At 39.9% G+C, this 26683-nt stretch overlaps 1 protein-coding gene across 28 annotated transcripts in view; it reads left to right on the top strand.

Annotated features, from left to right (window-relative positions):
* The window catches only part of NRXN1 (neurexin 1), a 973616-nt gene that overhangs the window by 463333 nt on the left and 483600 nt on the right, over positions 1-26683 (top strand). For all 28 annotated transcript variants that reach the window (XM_036435285.2, XM_036435291.2, XM_036435293.2 and 25 more), the window contains 3 exons: positions 2781-2903; positions 6934-7315; positions 8662-8852. In XM_036435285.2, coding sequence (XP_036291178.1) covers positions 2781-2903; positions 6934-7315; positions 8662-8852 — 696 coding nt within the window. The remainder of the gene's footprint in view (positions 1-2780; positions 2904-6933; positions 7316-8661; positions 8853-26683) is intronic.

The raw sequence follows: 26683 nt of genomic DNA, 5'->3' as shown, positions 1-26683 counted from the left end.
TGCCATGCAAATCTACCCAAGAGGACAAATGGCTCTCAAGCTTAAAATGTCAGTAGTTAAGCATCTTTTTTTTAATTACCAATTCCAAGTTTTAAATGTCTGAGAATATGAGATCTCAAAGGTACTATAAAGAGTAGCTAGAAATTAAGACCACCAGAAGCTGAATCTTTTAGCAGAATCCTGATTTTGAGTGGATCATGCAGCCAAAGGTCAAGGGGCTGGGAGGCAGGATAATGCAGGAGAAAGTATGCAGGCCTTGGGTAGATTAATCTGGGATAGAACACTTTTCTGTCACATTGTAACTGTGGGACCTTGGGACAGGTAGTTTTGGTTTTCTGGGCCTTCAGTTCCACATCTGTAGAATGATAATACTGTAAAGATGAAGTAAGTTAACAGATCAAGGGCCTGGAACATAGTAAGCATTCCCCAGCCCCCGGCTTCTTTCTTCGTAGCAAATCAAGGATGAGCGACCACCATTCTTGGCTCCCATCCCTGTCCAGTGCACTCTTTATTACACTTCATGTTGCATAGACAGTGTTATTTTGAATTGAGAATATTAAGTGCATTTTTAAAAGCCTTGTCTTCTAAAATCAATCTCTTCACATTTTTAATAATGCAAGAAAGGAGCTTGAAGTTGGCCCACAGAGATTTTTATGAACCAAGGGGTTATTTTTAATTGGATTTTGTGCCTGTTGTTATGGAAATCGTTGTTTCATAGATTAAGCATTATGACTTTACTGCAAGATCAAGCCCAGAATGGGGTATAATGATGATATCACCTTTATGCTTCTTTTTCTTGACAGAACACTTTTAAAATTAAGAGAAGGGGAGTGAAGCTGCTTCAAAAGCACACAGTTCTAAGGGGGGAGGAAAGATCTCCCCTATAAAAATAGCTTTAAAATGAGATATTCTCTTTTCAAAGATCAAAACTAAGAATGACCCTCACTGCCAGTAGACTGCTGAGATTCTGAAGAGTGATTGAACACTCCTTTTTTTCACTATTAAAACTAGAAAGAGTTCCTTTCATGCTGGAACTTGCTTTCAACATTTGGTCTCAAAGCATTTTTGCAGCTGCTGAGCTAACAGGCTTCCCTTAGTTATTCCATGATAAATCTCCCTAAAACTCTTCTATCTAGACAAGCTTTTGTTCATGTATCCAGATGAATTTAACTTTTCTAAAGAAACAACAAGTGACGGCTTCTAATCTTCATGATGGCCCTGTGTAGACATGAGGCAGTTTGTCATGCAAAACTTAGCTTATGTAAGTGGCTCATTTTAAGCTCCAGTGAAACCCAACCACGGAATACAGAACTTGTATCATTAGTAACATCCTAAGAGAGAAATCAGGGAGCTGAGTGGATAGTCTGCAGTACGGAAAGCAAACGATGAATGATCTCTTGTCGGACTGACTACTGAGGTTTCTTCTACGTGGTTCCCTTATTCATTTATTTTTCCTCTTTTGTTCTCCTTTTCATTGTCATTTTAGTATGTTCTCCTGTGCCCCCTGGGTTTGTTGATAGAATTTAGTTGAAGAAATAGTAAAGCAAGTCCTGGTCGTGAATTGGATGAAAGTCATTAAACTCAATGGCATCATGCATTTCATTATTGAAATGTAATAGAAATTTTCATGACTTTTAAAACACTGAAATCCATCACTAAATAGTGTGGATCTTTAAAAGCTTTTCATTATTTTTCGCAGTGAGTCATAATGTCAGTTTGGTAGAAATGCTTATTTTCCTATAAAATTTTTCTAGTTATACTAAAGGCTATTTTCCCCAATTTGTGTGTATGGAAGAGGGACATTTGTCTTTGTCATTTCAATAATTTCCAGGAATCAACTTTCTGAGATAATCTGTTTGTTCTAAGCCTATTTAAATTTCATTTATTTATGGAATTTAAACTTCCATAGATTCACTGACAGTTACTTTCTTGGTTATAATTCTTGTCCTTTTTCTCTTAGTGTTTACCTGGGAATCCCTGTCCTTTACTGCTGTTTAATATCAATTTTTATTCCTTCCCACTCAATAGGTGGCCATGTTTTGGGCTGTGACTTCTTTTTTCTTCATTTTCTAAGAGGCAATACTTTTACCTATACTCATCTTCTGTGCCTCCACTAGTTTTAGTTTTCAGACACAATAAATATAAGAATGTGGTGAACACAGGAGGTACATGTGATCAGAGTAAAGAGAGCCCTCACACAGTACAGTACCCAGAACAGTCTCCTGTCATCCAGCCAGTGGCCATGCCCTGAAAATGCTTAGCTAATGACCTATGGCCAGATCTCTCCCTGAGGTCAGATGTTACATGACTGCTAGCGACTACATTAGCAAGAAAGTGAAAACTGCAAAAATCAGAGACCTTCTTAGAAAAATAAAGGTGTGTGTAAATGTGAGAAGCTTCCCAATGCTGTATTGACTGTGCCCATTTATGACAACAGGTTCCTTCGCTTGTCTTAGATCAATGCATAGTGTTAAAGATTCTTCTTAAAGTGTCACACCAGAATGTATGCTAACTTGTCATTTTCCTTGCTTGCTATGACTCTAATGGGCTTGAAAATTGATCCAGCCAGTCTCTCCTCTCTCTCTCTCTCTCTCTCTCTCTCTCTCTCTCTCTCTCTCTCTCTCTCTCTCTCTCTCCTTTCTCTTACATTTCTTTTTTTCTTCTCTCTCCTCCCTCTCCCTCACTTTCCCCTTTCTTTGTCTCTTTCTCTCACTCTCTGTGAGGTTCATTTGCTTGACTGATGCTGAGTGTCCATAATGACTGTTTGGCATATTCTACAGGCAAAGGTCCCGAGACCCTTTTTGCCGGCTATAACCTCAATGATAACGAATGGCACACAGTGCGTGTGGTCCGTCGAGGAAAAAGTTTAAAGTTAACGGTGGATGACCAGCAGGCCATGACAGGTAAACCCACTCTCCTCATCACCCTCTCTTTTACTGAAGCTTCAGACTTTCCCATTTCTTGCAGGTGACTTTGAAAACCAGGTGCACAACTCGAAGCTGATATACATAGTTCAGTTTTGTGTAGGTGTGTGGTTTGTCTTTGGTTTTATTTCTGTTTAAAAAAATATTATATATATATATATATATATATTGGGGTGACATTGATTAATAAGATTATATAGGTTCCAAGTATACATTTCTATGATACATAATCTATTGCACTGTGTGTCCACCACCTCACATCCAATCATCTTCCATCACTATATATTTGACCCCTTTGACTCCTTGCTACCCTCCCCCATCCCTCTGGTAACCACCATACTGTTGATGTATTTGAGTTTTTGTTTGTTGATTTGTTGCTTTCTGTTTTATATCCCACTCATGTGGTTCTTAGCTTTATTTCTGATTGACTTATTTCTTATAGCATGGCTTTCTCTTTTTAATCCTTCAAATTTAAGTTAAATATCAACTCAGGTATTTCCCTCCATTTCATCTTTACTAACACAGCAGCCTGTGCAACGAATGTCTGACATCTTTCTGAGTGCTGTCGTTACATATTTAATGATTTCCTCACCTCTTTTTGTCTGCCTTCTTCCGTAGACTGTGAAAGCAGGACCCATGTCTGCTCCTCCTACCACTCTCTTTTCATCCCCTGACATATGCACGTACCACACACGCTGTCACTTTAAGTGAACCAACAAGTTCATTGTTAAGGCTGGCAAGTTGTTTTGTTCTGCAGCAGAAATTAGCCCGGCTCTGAGCAAGGCTGAACCTCAAGTAACTGATCTGCTATCAGTTTAGCTACAAAAGATTTTATTTAGATATTGAGATTTTTATGTAAACACACCATCCAGGTGGGTGTTCTTCTTTGGAAAATTGTCATCCATCTGCTGTACCCAGACACTTTGATCAGAGGCATTCTGCTCATTTTAAATTATTCTTCCCACTAACTCTTTGGAAAAGACTGGATTTTTATATTGTTAGAGCCTTTTAAAAATTCCTCCTTTAATGCCTTTAATTTTCCCCCCCTTAATATATGTGTATAAGAGTAGAGGCGGCTACATTATATATAGATGATTAAACACTGAAATAAATTCTGAGGGGAAAAAATAGTTTTTACAAGGCAGCCATTAATGTTCTTAGTCAGTGGATAATGGCTTTGAGGTGCTAATTCTCTCCCTGGAGCAGGCATCTCCGCCATTACTGTCAATGCAATTTATATCTGCTTATTAAACAAAGAATAGGCTCTTGAACAAGGGCCATAATGATTTTCCTTGTAATTGGGCCATGGTGGCTCCACCAGTGTTTTTGATATTTATGCTCTGCATACATATCCTATTCCTTTGAAAAGAAAACAGACATTAGGTGCTATTTTTACCGCTGACCTTCTCAATCATCCTAAACAAAATGTGTTTCACTATTTCAGAGCTGCCAAGAACTTGACAATTTGGGGATAATATTTAATTTCAAGCATTAGGAATTTTGTTTTTTTCTGGATATTTCTTTCCCATCATTTGGCTTATTAATGGAATTTTTAAGAAGAAATATGACAATTTCAGAATTGAGGTGGTTTCACTAATTTAAAACTCAGATTTTAATATCATGAGAAAAAAAATAAAAATCAATACAAGCCCAAGTGATTTTAAGTTTTTTATGTTTCTCATTTTATATGGCTTGTTAATTCAATGTTACTGGTATCTCTAGAGCTTTATATTTGACAATTATTAAAGGCTCATTTGATTTACCACCAAAGAGAGTTTTCCATAAAGTTGTGTGGAGGTCATTGAACAAAAAGAACTGAAGAAGGAAAAATAAATGATATCATACAAGAAACCAGAATTACTAAGGTTTAATTATGTTTTTGCATTAGATAAACAAGCAGGAGACATAGTGGGGAAAAAGGAGGAGGACTGGCAACTACATACAGTGTTACTTTCAGCTTTAAAGAAACTTTACAGAGAGGGGATTTGAAAAAACCAATGACTGATAAGAAAATACACCCAGGGTGACAGGACAGTTTTACCAGGATCAAGGACTAGAAATCAGGTGTGAAAATTAAGTAGAGTCAAATTCAGGTTAAGGGTGAGATTTTTACACCAGTAAGTTTATAAGCATCAAAATCAATTAAGTATGTAGACAATTTTTCTTACACAACTAAGAGTATGCCTTTTATATTTTACTTACAGGCATTCCCTGAAAATGCCACCTAATATATTACTGTCTTGTCTAAAGAAATGGAAATCTGTCCAGCAGGTTGAATCTGACCCAGATAGGTGGTTATTCTGTCTTCATTACACCTGGGGGAAGGTCCAGTGAATTTTCTCAGGGTTTGATATTGGGATTGGCTCTAATTAGTGTATTTATTAATATCATGGATGATGGGATAGTGTAAGCTTAATAAAATTTCCAATTATGCCGAAATGAGTAGTGAAGTTAGTACTCGGAAGAACTTGATTGCAATTGTAATGACCTTTTTGATTTTCAGAAGAATGCAAATGTCAGTTTAATTAGACAACAACAAGATGCTGGGAGTGAGTCACTAGCAAAGATAAGGTACTTCATATTGTATCTTAAAAAAATCAAGCTTGCATCTTTTTTTTAATGTAGTTTATCTCCAACCCTGAAGGTAGGTGTGATTATCACTCTGGAGATAAAGTGTACTAGGTTGGCTTTCAAAGGGGTTGACAGAGAAATTTGGCAGGATGAAGAGGGATGGGGAATGAATTGAAGAGTGAATCACCATATAAATACACAACCAAGCTTCATACTCAAGTGTTTAGAGTAGGGGTGTCGAACTCAATCAGAGAAGGGGCCAAAATCTAAAATCCAGCCTAAATCGCGGGCCGAATGGTTTACTGAACAGTCATAAACTGTCATTGTGATGGAAACGCAGCGGAGTGCAGTGATGACAGCGCGGTGCGGGCCACATTGCAAGGCCTGGCGGGACGGATTTGGCCCGCGGGCCTTGTGTTTGACACATGTGGTTTAGAGATTATAACTTTGGTAATGTGGACTACTTTTACTGGTATTTTCAAAATTGGACATACCTTGAATTTGTGCTCAGTTTCATTTTCCAAAACATAAATTCAAGGAAAATGGCATAGTTGTGGAAATTATTCAGCACAAAAAAAAGAAAGTGAAAATGACATACTTCAAATACATTTTCATGGTTCATTATTGGAAAAATAGTAGCTTTTCATTATTTTAACTGTGGTAGGAAAATATACAGTCACATTATTTTCTTTGTAAGAATATTTCTTATACAGGAAAACATCACTATGAAGCTGGAATACATCACTTTCTACTGGGCTGGTTTAGGACAACCATTGTCTCTAACTTCTTCCCCTGTCTTCCTTCCCTCATTCCTTCGTTCCATCTTTTCTACTTTCCTTCCTCCCTCTCTTCCTTTTTCTCTTTCCTCTCTAGCTTTCTCCCTTACTTCCTTTTCTTTTCTCTCGTTCCATTTCTCTTAAACTTTCTTTCTCCCTTTCTCCATTACTCACTTCCATTTTTTCTGCTACTTAATATATATATATATATATATATATATATATATATATATACACACACACATATTATTGATTTCAAAGAGAAGAAAAAAGGATAAGAGAGATGTAGAAACATCAAATATGAGAATCATTGATAGGCTGCCAAGCCAGGCATGTGCCCTGAACTGTAACATCCTGGTTCATAGGTTGATGTTCAATCACTGAGCCATGAGCTCTCCTACTTTTTAAAACTCTGTAACTTTGTCTAATGAGGACAATTTTTATTAAGGCTAAAATTTGGACAGAAAGAAACCTGACCTATGAAAGTTATATTATGTGTTTCAGCCCTTGCCCTTTAACATCACTTCTATGATTTTACTATAATACATGTAATTGAATATCAAAGAGGTATTTGGATTCTTGTATCATAAAATATGATGTTGTTATAAATTGAAAGTGCCTTCCAGATATGGAAAATAATAATGCATGATTCTCCCATTTAGGTCAAATGGCAGGCGATCATACCAGACTAGAGTTTCATAACATAGAGACTGGCATCATCACCGAACGGCGGTATCTGTCTTCTGTCCCCTCCAACTTCATTGGACACCTTCAGAGCCTGACATTTAATGGAATGGCATACATTGACTTGTGTAAAAATGGTGACATAGATTACTGTGAACTCAATGCCAGGTTTGGCTTCCGGAACATCATAGCAGACCCTGTTACCTTCAAGACCAAATCAAGCTATGTTGCCTTAGCTACATTGCAAGCCTACACTTCTATGCATCTTTTTTTCCAGTTCAAGACAACATCTCTAGATGGACTAATTCTATATAACAGTGGGGATGGAAATGACTTTATTGTGGTTGAATTAGTGAAAGGGTGAGTATATGGCAGTCTAATGACAAGTGAAATGGGCCTCCATTTCCAAAAATACACATTAAGCAAAATGTATCGACTTACAAAGTCATGGGCAGGGGTATACAAATAATATACTATTTTAAATTATTTAAGTGTCTTACAAATTAATAGGGGTATTGTGTAGTCTTTTACACCTACATTTCCATATATGAGATATTAGATGAGATATAAATAACATCAAGTTCTAATTTATGCTATGCATTACATAAATCTTACACTTCAAATGTGGATTGCCTTACTATTACTAAGCACACTATAATTCTACAAAATAATTCCTACAAATTTGTGCTACATTAAATAGATAATTCAAGCAATCAGGCTCCTTCAATTTTACAAAATCCCATTTACTCAAGTTGAATTCTATGTCCAAGTTCCTTGAAGAATTTAGATTTTTGTGAAATTTCCTTGAAAGTGATAAAAGTTTTATATAGTTTAATTAATATGGATATTGATTCATTCAGTGACTATTATTGCATATTTACAATTGGCTAGATAATGTGCCAGGAAATGTGTGTGTGTGTGTGTGTGTGTGTGTGTGTGTGTGTGTGTGTTTCTTGCTACCCCATGCATATCTCAGATTCCACCAACCCCAAGGTACACATATGCAAGCACTCAATCTGAGGGGTTGTTGGTGAACACATAGATAGAAAAGAAGCACTGTGAAAGTTTTTCTAAGATGATTACGTGCAAAGGCTGTGTGTTTAGGGAAAATATGAAATGTATGAGACAAGGTATGGATATTAGAGCTGAGACTTGAAGGATGAGTCTACATTTTCATAGAGAAGCAGACATTCAAGGTAGAGGGGGAAAAAGCAGTGCAGGAAGCTGACAAGAAGTACCAGTCCATTGTGGTTAGCAAAGGCTGGAGGGGCTGGTGAAAGAGGGAATAAATATACTTTCCAAAAGTATTTGGTCTGGCCCTGCCAAGGCATTAGGGATGAAGCAGTTAAATGTTTGATCAAATAGAGCAGGCTGATTTTTAACTTGATAATTTTGTATGGCCCATGAATGATGTTATAAATATCCAAATGGCCCTTTGCAGAAATAAAAGGTTTCCCACCCTATTGTAGAACCTAATTTAAAACTTTTTTTTCATTATTCTTTATAGTGAAAATAAAGAATCTGCCTTACTGACACAGAATAGTGTTTCCTTCTCATTAGCTGAATTTTTATACAAGTCACTCACATGACTTCTAGGAAGGACAGAGTCACCTGAAAGAAAAATTCTCCTCTTGGTGTATCGAGTTTGACTCCATAAAAAAGTTCGAAAAGTGATGGCATTTTCCCACTGTCCTTTCTCCCCCCAGGTACTTACATTATGTGTTTGACTTGGGAAATGGTGCTAACCTCATCAAAGGGAGCTCAAATAAACCCCTCAATGACAATCAGTGGCACAACGTGATGATATCAAGGGACACCAGCAATCTCCACACTGTAAAGATTGACACGAAAATCACAACGCAAATCACCGCTGGAGCCAGGAACTTGGACCTCAAGAGTAAGTGCACCAGATCAGAGCAGCAGACATGAACCCCATGGCCGCCACTCATCTGGCAGTGTGTGCGCACGCGCGTGCGTGCGTGCGTGCGTGTGTGTGTGTGTGTGTGTGTGTGTGTACCTTCTGCAAATACTAACCAGAATTTCATTCCCTGCATATAATTAATAATACAACACACAAGCTTCTGTTCCCTCTTTAATGTGGCAGAAACATGCATTTTTAATAGAAGTTCAAAACATGCAACACCTAAGAATGCATGCATGATTAAATTTTAAAGGGTGAGAGGAATGTATCTGTTTCCATATTATAAAGAAAAATAGGCATTTGCAAGTTTCTGTAGTCCCAACAGTTTGCAATCAATGTGGAGTCATGGTAAACAGACACCTAAGGAGTTTCTTCAAGAGCTTATTAGTTTTCTTTCCTTGGTGAGATTCCCTAACCTCTGACCAACCTGGGCTTACGCCTTTGTGCCTCCAACAATGAATCCTCCCACCACACATGCACCAGTGGGAATGTTTCTTTTACAAGCTTCTAACAAAGTCTTAGCAGACATTTTCTTTCCTTATTGATACCTGATTTCTCCAAGTAAACAACACAAACATCTTAGAAAATATGTCAATAATAGGAAAAAAATAACATAAGTTTCTATCTCAGCTGGCTTTTGTGAATTCCTAAGAACATATCTATTGATCCCACCACATTTTTTCATAATATATTTTTATTGATTCCATTGAGAGGAAGGAAGAAGGAGAGAGAGATAGAAACATCAGTGACGAGAATCATTGATAGGCTGCCTCCTGCACACCTCTCACTGGGGATCAAGCCCGGAACCTGGACATGTGTCGTGGTTCATAAGTTGATATTCAACCACTAAGCCAGGCCAGCCAGGTGATCCCATCACATTTAACATGACAACCAGCATTGGATGAAGTGTCATTAGCGTTTTATTAAGCAGGTAAGAAACCTGAGCTTGGAATGACTTGGCCAGGGATAAAAATGCTGGTACAATTGAGCAAAGACACATCCCCAATTTTGACCCAGGTTCCTCTGTTGCTGCTTCTGTCCTGCATTCCATAGTTCTACAGGGACCCTCATGCTCACATTTTTACTTGTCAAGAGGTATTCGTTTGTACTGATGTGATCTTTCCCTTTGATTCATGGGGCAGTTAGGGAACTGGAAAAAAGAAAATCCAACAGAAATCTTTCTAGAGAAAAGTCCTCGTTCTAAATCAGATAAGAGAAGAAAGAAAAGTGTTTCACTTTCTGTAATTGCAGAACTTATTTCTAATCACCCAACACCTAAAATACGTGGTAACGGCTGTCTCCCTCTCTCAGAGTGGTCTCTTGTTAACTTCAAAGACATCTTGTTTGTGCCCATAAATCTAGTAGCTTAGCTCAAAAGGTAAAAAATGCAATTCAAAGGAAATGCTGCTTACCAGGCCAACCCTCTTTCTTGTTGCTGACTGAAGTGAATGGAGGGCATTTTCTGCCCCTGAGTTTTTGTGCCCCGGATGTCCACAGCAGGCTCAGGCAGTCATTGTGCAGGGAAAGGGAGAGATTGTGACGCTGAGTGTGCTGGCCAAGCCAGCCACCAGCTCAAAGCCAAATGCTGTCCTGTTTGTGTAGGGAGGGACCTCAGGAAGCATGAACGAGTCTCACTAGAAACTGGACCCTGTGTCAGGGACTGAAAAGGCTGGAAAAGAGCAGTTCAAGGTGGGCTGAAGTATGTGACCTGCACAGACCAGCACTGTCTCTGAGACACATTGTTTCTCCTTCCTACCTAGGTGCCTACTGCAGTCTGGGGGCTGATTCATATAGGACCGTCTATATGAACTCTCCACTCCACACTGAGCAGCACTGCTGTCTTCTGTGCTAATCATGAAGGAGTCAGCCAGTCTGTCTTGGACAGCTTTGATTTTATGCCTTTTATTTTATTTTATTTTTATTTTTTTTGCCTAAGAGCTGTATTCTTACAGGGTTAAAAGAAAATTATCAGATTTATTCTACACTCTCCTTAAAGTCAGCTTAGTTCTTCTCAAAGTACAGTCAACCAACTTAACCCCATTGGAGTCACTGATGGGATTTACTTGATGCAGAGTCAGGGGCCCCTCCTCAGACAGAGATCAATACACAGGGAACAGGTGTCTGAATTTTTTAAGAGCACTCACGAATCTAGACCCTGTGTTTTTCAAAGTTCAGAAAGAATGTAGTATCTATGTTGAGGCCAAATTTAACTCAGTTTTTAATGTTAGTAAAAATCTTGGCTTTGCCCTTTTTCCCCCCTAAAAATCTTACTTGTGTTGTTGTTTTTTGTTTTTTGTTTTGTTTTGTTTTGTTTGACCAGTCCTGTGCTGAGATGATATTGGCTGCCTGGGGATCATGAAGTGTTATTTCTCATGTTACCATCCCTTAAAAAGGCACTAGAGGGCAGCATATGGCCACAAACCTTGCCATCTGGGATTCCGGAGGGCTCCTTTTGTGCTAGGAAGCAGAATTTCTTTGTTTTTCCACCCTCCCAGGTCCCAGTTAGCCTTCTAATAATGCATGATTCCGCCTGTGGCTCCATTTCATTATATACATTGGACCAGACAGTAGAATTTTGAAAGCTAGGGGACATGTATCCCTATCTCTACCTTGACTTTGAAGGAGATGGTCAGAAATGGGCAGCCGTTGAATGATCTTCCTCTGAAAAACAGAATGCTATGCAGGTGACCTTGTTCAAATTATGTTTCATGACACTGCCGGGTTCTCAGGGGAGGCGTGTCTCTCCCTGCTGACACAGTTTTGCTTTCATCTTTATTTCCCAGCTGTTTGTGTTCTGTTCCCTCTGGCTATTATGTACAAGCTGCAACATGCAATGAAAAGAGCGGCATAAATTTGCTCTCTGGAATGAATTTCTAGCCCAGCTGTGCATTCATTGTGGGGCTTTTGAGTCCTGCCCCCTTCAGGGAGATAAAGGGTTGGTGTAACGCCTCCTCGTGTTCCTTCTCTTGTTCCTATAGTTGGCAAATGTGTATGTTTGTGTGTGGTTGTATATGGAAAGGAGCTGATATTTATTGATTTGCTATGAAATGCTAAGGAGATTTAAATCAGGTCATTTTATTTAATCCTAGCCATTACCCGGGGACTTGAATCAAGGTCAGTCTTGTTCATTCATGAATCTAGTTCAAGAACAAAGAGAGGGAGGAAAGATCGTCTCTGACTTCCATCTTCCATAGGTATCTTTCTTTATAGCATTACTTGTTTATCCTTGGGCAAATTGAAGACAATTTACTTGATGGGGGACAAAAAAAAAAAAATCCAGGTGACTGGAATTCAGTGCCCTCAGGTGGGCATTTAGCAAACTACCTAAAAGTGAATATTTCATTTATAAGCCACACATCAGCACTGGCTGAGCTTTGCCCTTTGTTCTTTCTCTCAGATCCCAAATTTCTCGCCTCTAAGGGCATTGAGCAGCTCTCCCACCATCGCCTATCTTATCTCTTCCCTCTTCCCACCCAAGCTAGGACTTTTATCTATTCATTAACCTCTCTTTTATCCCTCCTCAAATCCACCTTTCCCTAATCAGAGAGGGCCCAACCAAGGCTTTCCATTCAAATGCATTCTACTTCTAAGCAAAGATTGGAAGGTAAAGTCAGGGGAGTACCTCCCTTCCAGCATGTAGCCTGTGTGGGTTTCTTGTTTTGTTTTTGTTTCCACATTGAAGGGATGAACGTCCTCCAGCAAAGGAGTTATGATTCCCTTTGTTGTGCTGGTCTGGAGCCAAACCTGCAGTGTTTCTGAGCTTTGGCTGCAGTATTCTTGTTCTTTCCAACCTGATCTCACACTTGTCTCCATTACTCAGCTACCTACTCGCTCAATCCTGAGCATAACCCCTGTGCCCCCATTGTCTACCCTTTACTGTTGCTATTTGATACCTCATTGCTGTGGAGCTTGAGCAATCCAGAGGTCACCCAAGTCCTGGCCTTGTCTAAGCATGCCCAAGCTTTGTTCAGCCACATGCCATCTGGTTGCTCATTTGCTCAAATAAGAAACTTGTAAAGAACAGTCCGACTTCCAGCTTAGCCTTAAAGCAGGAGGTGGCACTGAAAATGGAGGCAAGCTCCTGTTGTCCTGCTGGTTAGGCAATCACTAGTAGATTGATTGATTGATCTATTGATTTTCGTTTGTAAGGAAAAGAGATTTACTCCCATGGCTTCAGTTAATGGGAGATTATTTTAAAGACCCATTAGGAAGAAAGACAAATCCTTTTAGCTGCTGAGCCATGAGGTCACACAGCAAATAAGAACTATGTTCTAATAGTCATACTGGCATCTCAAGAACAATCCTCTTAGGGGCTCCCTTGGCACATCTCCCATACATCCTCCTACTGCTCTGCCCACTCCCACTGGGGTCATTTCTCTCTCTTCTCTGCTTCTGGCTTCTTCTGCCTTGCCTTCTTCCCACTCATGGCTCCTGCCTATGGCTTTGGTTCCTGTGTGGGTCCCCACTTCTGCCGACTCTCCTTTTCTGCTCACGCTCAAATTCCTTAGAGTGAGTGGACCTTCATGGGGTTTGCCCTGGGGCTGCTGCTCAGGTTCACTTCCTCAGGCCACACAACTGTAAATAGAGGTAGACTTGCAAGGTATAAAAAGGGAACTTGAACGATAATCTCTAGAAAAGCAGGCTGGGCTGGAAGGCTCCCTTAGCTTCTCAGAGGGTAGCAGGGTGATTTGGTGATTTGCATATTTAGAAAGGCCCTCCATGTGGTACCAGATGGTGAAGATGGCCTGGAGACCCCCAACACCTGGGGGCCTTCTTGCAAGGCCTGAGTAAAGGACAGGAAGCATAATCTAAATTTGTGGGACAAAGATCACAGGGAGATATGAAAGAAAGCCCATGCATATTCCTTCACTCTGATTTGGAAGGCTGTTCCCTGAGACTGCTGGTGTTTTAAACAGTGTCCCTCCTCTTCTTTGAAGTGTCCCTTGGTTTTCTTTGGTCTTTTGCAACAAGGAGAGGAGGAATTTTGAGGTTTTGAGTACGAGAGTGGAGTTTATGATGCACTTTAGAATCATTTCTTTGGCTTCTGAATAGAGAATGGGCTGAGGCTGGTGGGGAAAGAGATCACTTTGGAGGCAATCATCATGTATGGACCATAAAAGTAAGTCTTGACATTTTTGTTACTCCTTTTCCCACACAAGCATTGAAAGACACTTAGAGATATGAAACTTATTTCTTCTCCATTGAGTTCCCAGGTTTGCAGGACTCAGTCTCAATCTATTATTTTTATTATAATTCCTTTGTCAGCTCATTTTAACCCCTTGCACCTACACCCCCAATGAGGTGTTATTTTCTTTCCACGCCCAGTTGTCTTGACCCAATGTGAACATTTGTGTTGTCTTGGAATTTCTTTCTTCTGCTTTCCCACAATTCCTGGACCAGCTTATCCAACTGCAGCAGAGTTCAAGTTTTTTATTCCCTAAAAGCACTTAAAAAAACTTTCTTTATCTCTTCTACATTAGCCATAGTTTTCCATGTTTAGTTTTTTTTTTCCAACTCCCTCCACATCTGTTATTTGAAAGTTCTCTTTCCACCTTTGGTCATTGATCTTGAAGACTATCTGGTATGATCCATTCCTTTTACAAACAAGAGGAATATGCTCAGGCAGTTATTAATACTTAGTGTTTTATATGTGGTCTTTAATTCCCAGTTCAACAATATTTATAATAGACCAGAGAAAACAAGCTTTTTTTTTTTTTTCTTTTTTTTTTTTTTTTCTCACATTAACCTCAGTTAAATACTAGTGACAGCCTGGAGCAACATTCTGAAGAGAAATCTGATACCTTCTATGGACTCACTGGTGAAGACTATTCCCATGGCCATCCATAGGTGCAAGATGGAGACTGTAGGTCATCTACCAGCTTTTCACTTCTGGTGCAGGTTTGATGGCCCTGAACCTTCCCATTCCTCGTTGCTTGGGTGTAGGTGACACAGGTGTTTAAAGCCCTGACGCCAGTTTCTGCTCAACCACAACAATGGCTAATTTCAGGCCTTGGCTTGTGTGTCTACAAATAGGTAAGGGAGGTCTTTCACCAGGAAAGATACTTTCCTCAGTCCTCCCACAGGGATGCGTAGGCTCCTGGAAACCTGAACCCAGTGCTCAAATGACTTTCAGATGTGGTACCGATTTACCACGAGGCAGTGGGGCAGGGAGTGATTAGATGAGCTGAGCTTGTAAAGCTGGTGCTATTTAGAGTGTGGAGAAGCAAGTGCCTGCAGGTGCTCAGAGCTGGGTTCTTAAGGGTCAGGTCACTTCTCGAGAGATCTCAGCCTCTTCATAGCTGGGTCTTCAGTGCACGTCCCTCTTCAGGGACTGCCAAGGGTGAAGCTGAGCAGTCTTCCTAGGAGTTGAGCTTCTCCAGATGTCAGAGCCATCTGGGAAAGCATGCCTGGCAAAGTCACTCTCACTCTGGAACGTAAGTCTCATGGTTTGCTTGGTTCTCAGAGCTTTTTTTGTTTTTTTCTGATGGGAGAATTAGACAAAGGTCTTTGGGGTATAAAAAGCATAAACCCATTCAGACTAACAAGTAAAGGGCGAGGTGGGGGAGAAGCACGGTATATCATTCAGGGACTCAGGGGCAAGAGAGCAAATTTTTAGTCTGTGCCTCATAAAAGCATCTTTGCCTCTGTTTGTCTCCATGGTGGCTGAAGGCTGCCTTCTCTCAGCTTCCCAATGAGCACCCCCTCATTCTCCTCCCTCTCTGCACAATGTGAAGCTTTCTCTGCTTTCAGGAGCACTGGCAAACTTGCCCTCCCCAGACCTGGCTTTCCACCTCCGACCAATTCAGAGACCCAAAGGATACTCACTTAAGTTTAGGAATCCTAGTGCCAAATTCTTGGGAGTAAATTTGGTTGGAACACATGTTCTCCTTGTGTCCAGGAAAGGAATATATGGCTGCTCTGGATTTGTTTGAAGAAATAAACAGGACACTTGAGATATAATGGAGCTACCAAAGGAGCCCAAGGTGATCTTTAAACTGCTATGCAAAAATCGGGGGGTTGGGTTTCCTTGCCCTGGGCAGGGGTTGGAGGTAGCTGCTACCATCATCAAAATAGTGGAAAACTGGGTATTGCATGGAACCAAATGTTCAGTAGACTACATCCATCGATGCTTGGATGAACAAAATTATGCTGTGGGTGGAGACCCACACTGGTGATCTGGACTCACAGGCAGCACCTGGGACACAAAAGCCCGAGGCAGAAGTCAGAGGCTAGCTGCAAATCACGAGAAACACAGGGAAGGGGAACACAAGGAGTTTATTTCTTGTGGAACTGGAAAGGATTAAACCGGGCTCCTCTAGATCTGGAAAGGCCAGAGGGGCCTGGCTGACTCTGAGTAAGGTTACCGTTGTTGATTACAGATCCCCAAAGCAACTTTCACTGTTATTTCTTGACAGTTGTTTCATTTAGATTGGCTTTGGTAGTAATACAACTGTCACCCCCTTTCACTGTGTCTCAGAGGAAAACTAGCTTCTACCCCCTGAACCTTCACAATTCCTCCGGAGCCATGGGGTTAACATTGAAACAGACTGGAAACTTGGTAGGCTTAGCTATGGAGATGCTCTGAAGCCCATTTTGCCATCTCGACTCCTGTAGGAAAGCAGGTTTTGGATGGCACAGAGCTGCTGTTGGTTCACTGTTTTCACTGGAGGGTACTTCCGGTGCTACTGCAGGAGAACATGAGGCCAATCGGGCTTTCTTGCCAATGCCACATTCATGTGGTTTTCTAAGTCTGCTTTTAAAAAGGGCCCTATCTTGGTAAATGATTGTGTTTTGCCTTAAGAATGCATTGTGATTAAGACACGGGGCTAGACAGACTTGGCTGAAATGCCATCTCTATTTTATGTATCTTTAGGTAAGGTAGGCACACCACCACCATCTGCAGTGTCCACCTTTACTAAGCATTGGCCAAAATGTACAGAGATCCCTTCTTTCATTTCCTTCTTTCATTTCCATGACAGAGTGGTAGGATGGCTGTACGTAGGTTCACAATACAGACGATGAAATAAAAGTAAGGATTAGGGAGGATAAATGTCTCCTCTTTTAGGTAATGATGGTAATATTAAATAGTAATAATATGTATTTTAAACATTTCTGAGGGCTTGTCACAGCCCACAAACTTATAGTTTACACCTGGGATCTCATTGCATTCTCCCAAGGAGGCAGGAGCTCAGCCAGCGTGTTCTTAGAAGCTCGAGGGTTCGGCACCAGGGCAGACTCATAAGGCCCACCTGCCCGTAACAGCTGTTGGTGATGTTATCCCCATAGCTATGCTGGCACAGGACAGCGGATCTGACAGTTTCAGGATTTTTTGGAGGTTACTTCTTAACATTGCTAGGCAAGCTGTTCATTGTCCTCACTCCCCACTCCCACCCCATACACTGCTTACATCTCCCATTGCTGGTTTTTCTCTGGGAGTTCAGGGATTTTTAAAAAGACCTAGTACTAATGTACTATACCTACTTTTGGCATTTATACATTGAACATGTATGATTCCATCTATTTTTGAGAAACTTGATCGTCTGTGACATAATTATTGGTATACTTGCTGGGACACAAGTGTGAATCATGCAGTGATGGCAATATGCAGAACTGAGTATCTTTTTAAAAGAAAACAAAAAAAAAATTTTTTTACAAAGAGGAAGGGAGAGAAGTAGAGAGTTAGAAACATTGATAAGAGAGAAACATTGATCAGCTGCCTCCTGCACAATCCCCACTGGGGATATGCCACAACCAAGGTACATGCTCTTGACTGGAATCGAACCTGAGACCTTTCAGTCCACAGGCTGATGCTCTATCCACTGAGCAAACTGGTTAGGGCCAGAACTGAGTATCTTTATGAGAGAGATTGTCTTGTGGCCTGGCATCTATTCAAAGTTACATTATGATAAACTACTTTTATTATTGTCATAATCATTATATTTAACTTATTATTTATTCTTGACTATCCATAGGTCAGACACCATGTTAAGGGCTCAAATGTGATATTGTTAAAGAAGTATGATGTTTGAATCTAATCAAGCTACAATATTTTTACTTCAAACCATCACTTTAAAATATATTTTGTTGAGGTATTTGTATCATATACCAGTTTAAGGAAATGTTTGGGCTCATTTTTAGACAATTCTGTAGTCCTTTTACTTTACAAAACAACTGCAATTCAAAAATTTTGAAAACTGTCCAATCTAAGCTACTAATTAATCAAAACTGAAATTTGGGGTGGGAGTTTGTTTGATCCAGTCACACGCAGGAACAGGGGCATTTCAGCTTTGTCCCTTCCTGTTGCTGTCTTCCCACAGCTTAGCGACTAGACTAGATGATGTTCTGTTCAGACTCCTGATCTGACAGAGCTTCATGTTCACTCTTCCTTTCCTGGTGCGCTCCTGGTTCATCCACGGTTCCTCTGCTGGGGCCACCTGTCCTTAAGCCCGGGGAGTGAGTGGTTATACCCTCTCTTCCTTCCACCAGCCTCACTGCTGGGGTCTGCTCCACCCCAGGCAGGCCTGCCTGGCTTGCTCTCCTTGTCTTTGGGGCCCACGTCTGCCCATGAGCAATGCTCTTACGTTGTGTGTCTCACCAGGCCTGAGAGCTTTGGAAGTGCAGCCCATTCTCAATGCTTTCATTTTTACTGTACCCTTCTGTGTAAACTATGTCAGGCACCAGTCCTGTTTCTCCCAACTGCAGGAAACAAAGGTTTTCCAGGAGACCTGAGAGCCTCCTCACCAAGCTTGGGGCTAGGTTGTAATCTCACATTTATTGCATAGTGAGACCTACCTATGCCTAAAAATGTCCTTAGACATCTTTCTTTCCAATTTCTGACCCCGTTTATTGTTGTTATGAAGATGATGTCCTTAATGTAACTGAGGGGCTCAAGGTCTGAGAACCAGTATTTTAGCATATCCTTTATAAATTTTGCATTTAGGTATCTGACTAAGACTCACATTATCTCATATCTGTAGCATTGGCACTTTGGTCAGAACTTCAATTCTGATATTCTGTCTCAAGTTGGCCTGTTAATCTTTACAATAATTAGATGAGTGCGCTATTAATGCTCTTATATTATAGATGAGAAAATGGACACTCAGAAAAGCTGCGTTGTCTACAAATAGAATTTGAACTCAACTCTGTAGAAGCATTTAAATACTACTATATATATTTGCCAACATATTAGAAGGGGTTTCTTATGATTATCTAGAGTGAAAGATAGTATGTATTTTAATCTTACGAAAAATGTCAGATAATAAAATGCATTTTCTACTCCACATACAGAGGGGGACAAAAGTAGGTTGACAGTTTTTCTTATGGAAAATAACATGGTAATTAATAAATATTACTAGAATAAAATGTGTTTCATGTACTTACAACTGTAAAACTACTTTCTCCCCACCCTAGAAGTTCTCAAACTTCTATATTCTATGGTATATGGTGTTGAAAATTTCACTTTGATAATAGCAAAATAATTGGATATTTCTATTTTTACTTTCCACGTGCTCCACCCTTCCCTATGCTTTGCACAGAACCTGTACATTGATTTTATATCTTTAGCCCCTGAAGTCTTCCTCAAATACTATAGCCCCAGATTTTAATTGCTCAATGTCATCAATATGTGCTTCATAGAACATGTACATTTATAGGTGCTTCAAACAGGCCCAGACAAGTATAGCACTTTGTGGAATGATTGAAGATTGGCCAATCAATCAATCAATCAATCAGTCATCAGTGTGTGCCAGAGGACTATTTGCCAGTCCATTCAACTGCTGGAGCCCTCCATTTCCCAAGCCTTTAAGGAAAGTTGCCCACACTTCCCTGCCCTCTTTTTGATCCCTGCTGTTAACTATTAGCTTTTCTCCTTAAGAATGATTTAAGCTGAAACCGGTTTGGCTCGGTGGTAGAGCGTCGGTCTGGGGACTGAAAGGTCCCAGGTTCGATTCCGGTCAAGGGCATGTACCTTGGTTGCGGGCACATCCCCGGTAGGGGGTGTGCAAGAGGCAGCTGATTGATGTTTCTCTCTCATCGACGTTTCTAGCTCTCTATCTCTCTCCCTTCCTCTCTGTAAAAAATCAATAAAATATATTTTTTAAAAAAAGTTTTAAAAAAAAAGAATAATTTAAATAGTGGAATAACAAAGTATTTGGAGACATGCCTAAGGGAGTAACACCATTCCAGGGGGGCCTCATGACCTCATTGAGAATATTCTATCCTTCAGGCACAGAAGGAATTCCTTCTTTGAAAAAAAAATACAGAAAAGTTTAAGTATTTAAGAAATAAGAATTTTCTTAGTGAAGCTCATGATCTTTTAAAAGTTTTCTGTCAATTCTGTAAAGTTTTTCTGTGCTTTGTACCTTACCATTCTTTCAAGCTGTCCAGGAAACTGCTGAGGGCTTTGCCCTCTTATCCTATATATCTGAGCTGAGAGCAGGTGCCATTTTTATAACCTGCATTAAAGAGGCCATTATTATGGGGAAGAGCTGGTCTTTTGTACTTTCCATATACACCACCAGGGCATCCCACCCAGAATAAATATTCCTTTACTTTGAAATAGAAAAATTAAATTTGGGAAAATAAGGGGGGAGGGCTGGGAGAAACCAAGTAGTTACCTTGAGCTACTTAAAATCTCAGGGCAGATGAACGGGTTTGCATAGATCTGCTTACTGGTCCCTTGGTTAGAAGTCATTTTTAATTTCAGGAACAATCATTTCTAAACTCCTCCACCAATTCTATTTCTGTCATTGAGATAGCTTTTAGTAAAAACAGGCAGTGCAGTGCAGGGGGAAGAGAGGTAGGCTGGGAGGGGGAAGCTGATGTGGCATTGTTTTTTCTCCTAGTTCCATCGTCTGCAAACTGTGGCTCGGGAGCCACATGCAGCTCTCTGGCCCCTTGAGTGTGGTTCTTCCACAAAATACCACGGCCTGGGCGAGTCTATTTTGAATAAGCGGCGTTAGAAGTTTAAGTTTTAAAAAAATTGGCTCTCAAAAGAAATTTCAATCATTGTACTGTTGATATTTGGCACTGTTGACTAATGAATTTGCCAACCACTGTAGTTGTATTGCCTTGCACAGGCTACTTATTCAGAAGGATAGTTTGCTCACTTGCATGGTGAGGATCATGATAACTTCCTGCCTATTGTGAGGAGTTGGGTGGAGGATTAAATGGAATGAAAAAAGGCAAAGCAACATTCAAACTTAGATACTGTGTAAGGTTTAACAGTACCTGTGAGCTCAAGAACCTCTGAGTCACATGCAATCCCAGGAGAGGATAATGAAACCTGAAACAGTGACAAAATTGTGTGCTGCTAAAGGATGTTGGAGGCATCTAAACTGGATGCCACTTGCCTAAGGAATAAAGGAAAACAAATAAAAATATTTGAACCTCTTTTAACCAAAAGGTAGATTGGCAAAGCTGTGAGATGAAGTTGGCTGGGCGTGGATTTATACGCCTGGACTCCTCGCCTATCTGCCACAGTGTCCCTGTCATAGTGCATTTAAAAGAAGACAGGTTGCTGCATGCACCTCCACAGCCATTGTATTTCATCATTTCCCATTTAACATGCCCACCAGCTTTCCCTCACAGGATGTTGGCTAAACACACAAACAAAATCTGTCTTCACGTTGCTTTATAACCGTACTTTAAAGAAGGTCTTCTTTTGGGGCAATTGTATTTAAAATGTATGGGCTCCAAACAGAAATTTCAGAATATCAAAAGCATTTTTCTGTCCTGCCCAGAAACATAATATCAATATTAACTCTCAAAGGCTCACTATAGGAAAACATTAAGGTCTGAACTCCAACTGATTGGAGTCCCCCCATCTGTTCACACACTGGTATGGATGAATGTAGGTGGCCTACTTATCTCTTTGTGGGAGGCATTTGAGAAGTAGCTGTCATATCTAAAAATCAAATTTGGGAGAATTACAAATTCTACTCGTCAGAATTTTGATACCTAATACGGCTATGGAAGCAAATTGACTTTGTCTTCATGAGATTGCTAAACATGGATATGGGCCCCCACCCCCAGTTTCATCCCAGGAATCTGTTATTTTGCTTGGACTTCTGAGAATGTTTATCATGGTTACTTTCCTCCATCGACCATAGTACTCCTAAACATTTCTACATTTTGTACTAGTGAAGCTCTACAAATCTGCTACTTGCCACTTAGAGTATAAAGTGTGTAGCCCAGTATAAATTAAGCAAGAATTATCATAGTTGTAGAAGACCTGGGCTTGGAATCAGACCCTGCCATCTTCTGGTATTATAGCCTTGAACCATAGTTCACCAGGTGAATACCAAATGGAATGCCATATGTGCCAGTGCTTGGTAAAGTTGAGATTACTACACCAATGTATACTTTTGTAATAATAAAGCCAGAGCTATCTCCTTTGGTTTTGACCAAGGCAGTTCTTGACACTGATTACCAAGAAGTCAAAGCAAGGGAGCAGGGGGGAGCTCACTCTCACTCAGACAGGGCTCTATACATAGACATTCAGCTACCTCATTGATTTTTGTGTGAAATGTAAAGTCTTTTCAGCACAAACAATATACTATTACTCTTGGGTGTGGGAGCCTGTAGGACCAGGAAGACTATAGTTGGCATGTAACTAAAAGGTAGAGGTTTTTAACTGTAGAAGACTCATGAAGAGGTTCTTAGTTATCACATATTGATATCATTCACTACTTCTATCTTTGTCTGCCTCTCTCTACAATGTATTGTGTTTGTCATGAGTTATTCTATCAGAAAGGGAAAAAATGCCACTATATTGAATTATATTAAAGAACTGGATGATATTCAAAAGAGGGGTCAGTAGAAATATTTCGAACAGTTAATTTTATTATTTATTGAGAGGAGGAAACCAGGAATACAAGAATGGTGTAACTCATAAACACTTTCAGTATGCCCTTACTGTTTAAGTGATAAATTATTGCCTGCAACATGCTGATTTATCCACTTATTCAATGAAAACAAGTAATCGTTGAGTCCCTACTAATTGAAAATGAGAATATAGTGATGCTTGCTCATAGTTTGTTTTTTTTAGGAATTTATAGAATAATGGAAAGAACTAGGAAATAAATGGCAAATGCCAGAAAGGAGGTTCAAACATTACATGGATTCAAAGGTCATACTTGCCTATGACTTGGGAAACAAATACACTGACAAGGAAGAATATCGGTAGAGTCCTCCAAACTGGATAAGGTTTTGAAATGGAAGATTGAAAGAGGAAAGGTGCTCATGATGGAAGTAATATGTACAGTAAAGAATGATGAAGCAACATGAATGTGCAGTATTGGAAAAATACTGTTTGATTAACGATTAGGGTATATAGGAAGGGGATTGATGTTATCTTAACTATGCCAGGCTAAAGTCATTGGAGAAAAATTGTTCAAAGTTTAGGGACAGTGACTGAGGCTGGATAATTCAAACCCTCGAACACTGCTACCTTCAGGCTTTTAGAAGAGAGAGGAAGAAATCAGACACAGTGGGAAGACTGATAATGGTGTTGATGAGGAGGATGGATGAAGGCAGGGAAGCCAGATCACAAGTTACTGGATGAAAGGTATACAAGGGGAAAAGGAGACAAGTACTGGAAAAGGAAATGAAAATAGAAAAGACAAATGTCAGAAGTATTGGCAATAGTTTGAATGGGAGCTCTGAGATACAGAATTAAGTTAAAAATAATTTTGAACTTTTCCTTTTGGGTATCGGGGAGACTAGAAATGTGATCATTATGACACAGGGAAGTCTGGGCATAGTTCTCCAGCAAGGGGAATGATAGCGCTTTGATTTTAGACTGAACCTAAAAAGCCTGACAAGCCTAAAAATGATTCACAGGCATCGCCTACAGAAGCAAACACAGGTAGTTCTAGGAATAAACCCTTACTGGTCTGAGGAAGGCGAAGCTATACAAAACCTAGAGAATAAGTAATCAATCAAACTGGTCACCACCGAGCATCTCTTCATCAAACAGTTTCTAAAATTTACCTGACTTTTTTTGTAGAGATCTATAAAGGAATGTTTCCTGTGCTTTGAACTCAGATGTGGTTTTGGATAGGGTTTGTTATTCAATCCATGTGAGGTTTGCTTTAGAAAGTTTCCATTTATCTACTCGTAGGCTCAACTGTATTAGATAAATATTAATGACTCCCATGCTTTTGCTTTCAGTAATTTAATATCATTTATTTAAGCAATCAAAGGAAATAGTGACTCTGACTGTCTTCCAGGAAAAAAAAAAAAAAAAAGTAAATAAGTGATTGTTTATTCTCCAGGGGTTATAGATTCTTTTTCTCCTATCTAACAGGGCACACCTATCATAAAACAAGGTTTAAGTTTTAAGTGTTTGCCTCCCAAAGAAATGCTGTATTAAGGTATATGGTCAAGATCTCACCTGCAGGTGTTCATTTGTAGATATGCAATAAACGATTGACATTAAAGGCGAGACAAGTTCGGGGGCATAGTTTTATTTGTTCCCTTGGATAAGGGGATACACTTTTACTGCAAAATAGCTCTTAGAAACCATTCCAGCTTGTGTGTACTCATTCTACTAGCCCAGTGGTCTGCAAACCATGGCTCTTTGCCCCCTTGAGTGTGGCTCTTCCACAAAATACCACGGCCTGGGTGAGTCTATTTTATAAGAAGTGGTATTAGAAGAAGTTTAATTTTAAAAAATTTGGCTCTCAAAAGAAATTTCAATTGTATTGTTGATATTTGGCTCTGTTGACTAATGAGTTTGCCGACCACTGTACTAGCCAATCATAAGAATTGGGAGAAAAGCTAGAGTTGTCTCCAAATTTGCTGTCCAAAGTCCAGTGCTCTCATATCAAAGCCTCCAGAATTTATACTTTCTCCGTTCAGCCAGAAGGAAAGGGAGGCAGTGTGTATTACTTACTTCAGCTTTTTTTATTTTTATTTTTTCAAGTGCCACTTACAAGAAATTACTGGAGCCTCACATCTCCCTGGAGTTTTAGTTACCCAAATCTACAAAGCAGCTGTCCTTTATAGATATGCTGTTTTTTAAATTGGAATAAAAGTGAGATGTTTAAGAGGCACCAAAAATCTATGTGAATAAACAGGAAAGCTGAGTCAAAGAACTAGTTATACACTGATACTTGCTGCAAGGTGGACCTCAGAGGCCTTGCTCTAATTGCCTATGCCCCTGTTTTAGGAAGAGAGAAACCCTCTTTCACCACTTCATCTGCTTTTGGTTGATGGCTCCCAAGCCATGCCTCACAGGCCCACCATCTTTTCCCTAAGCTCCCAGATTAGTATATTATCGTACACCAATAGGTATTCCTATTCAAATTCCAGGTGGTTAGTGTTATAATTTCATCTCTGCATTCCAAATTATTACTGCTTCACATTCTGTTGTTTCCTAGTCTGCCTGGTTTCTATCTGGGGATTTACCTTTTTATTCTTGTTTAGCTTTATTTTCTAAACCAGTAGTCATATGTATTCTATTGTGTTACAATTGCCCTTTTGACTTGACATATCCAACACTATTTACCAGGGCTCCTTTGAAGATTTCTCTCTTCTGGCCACATCTGGCCTTTTATACTCTTTTTTGAATGCTGTATTCATTTTTATCTCCATGGTAAACCTGTGCTGGTTTCCATGCCTGCAAAAAAAAATACACACACACACACACACACACACAATATGTAATATATATATATAATATGTAATATATAATATATAATATAATGCATATAATATATATTACATTGTATATATAATATATATTTTATATATATATATATATATATATATATATAAAATTACAACACCATGTGTCCTATACTTCCATCTAGTCTAAACTCTTCCAGGAAGCTCCACCTCACAATCCAAGTCCACAGGCCCATTCAGCATGAACCTTACAACCTGACCCTTGGGCTTCATATACTTTTTGTGTCCTTTAATCTGTTTATATCAAACAAAATTTGTGCACAGGGGGTGGGAAAGTATGTCCCTCAGCCCAGCCTGCATACTCTCCAATCTGGGACCTCTTGAAGGATATTTGATTGCTCATTTAGTCCAGATCCCACTGTGATCAGGCCTAAACCAGCAGTTGGACATCCCTCTTACAATCCAGGACTGCAGACTCCCAACAGCTCACCTGCCTGCCTGTCTGATTGCCCCTAACCGCTTCTGCCTGCCAGCCTGGTTACCCCTAACTGTTCTCCCCTGAAGGCTTGGTCACCCCCAATTGCCCTTCCCTATTGGCCTGGTTCCTCCCAACTGCCCTCTCCTGGCAGCCGTCTTGTGGCAGCCGTCTTGTGTGTTGGAGTGATGGTCAATTTGCATATTACATCTTTATTATATAGGAGATATTTATCTAGCAAGTGTTCTGTTTATGTTACCAGGTTCAGTGTTGGTAATATGGGCAGCTTAAGAGGTCCTGAGTATGTCAGCAGAGCCTCTTGAGCTGCCAATAGTGTAGTAGAAGACACAGTTCTAGGCCACAAATGACTCCCTCTTCTGTAGCAGCACAATCAACATAGAATGAGATACATTATAGATGCGTAGTCCTTACCAGACATGCCCCACATTACCACATCAGTAGCAGTGATGAGCTGAGTGCAGGCTATCCCCCAGTGCTCACACACATTCTTTATAATCCTCAAGAGTAGGCATTGTTAACCCATTTCACTGGTGAAGAATATGACTCTTAAGTTATGTAACAATGTGTCTACACTGAGACAACCAGTAAGTGGCAGAGCCAGGATTTGTAGCCATGTATAACTTTAAGGCTTGTGCATTATTCCCTACTATTCATTACTGCCCAACTACTAGGGAATGGATAC

Source organism: Pipistrellus kuhlii, unplaced genomic scaffold (assembly GCF_014108245.1).
Source record: "Pipistrellus kuhlii isolate mPipKuh1 unplaced genomic scaffold, mPipKuh1.p scaffold_m20_p_13, whole genome shotgun sequence".
Lineage (NCBI taxonomy): Eukaryota > Metazoa > Chordata > Mammalia > Chiroptera > Vespertilionidae > Pipistrellus > Pipistrellus kuhlii.
This window is presented reverse-complemented; position numbering and strand designations above follow the sequence as displayed.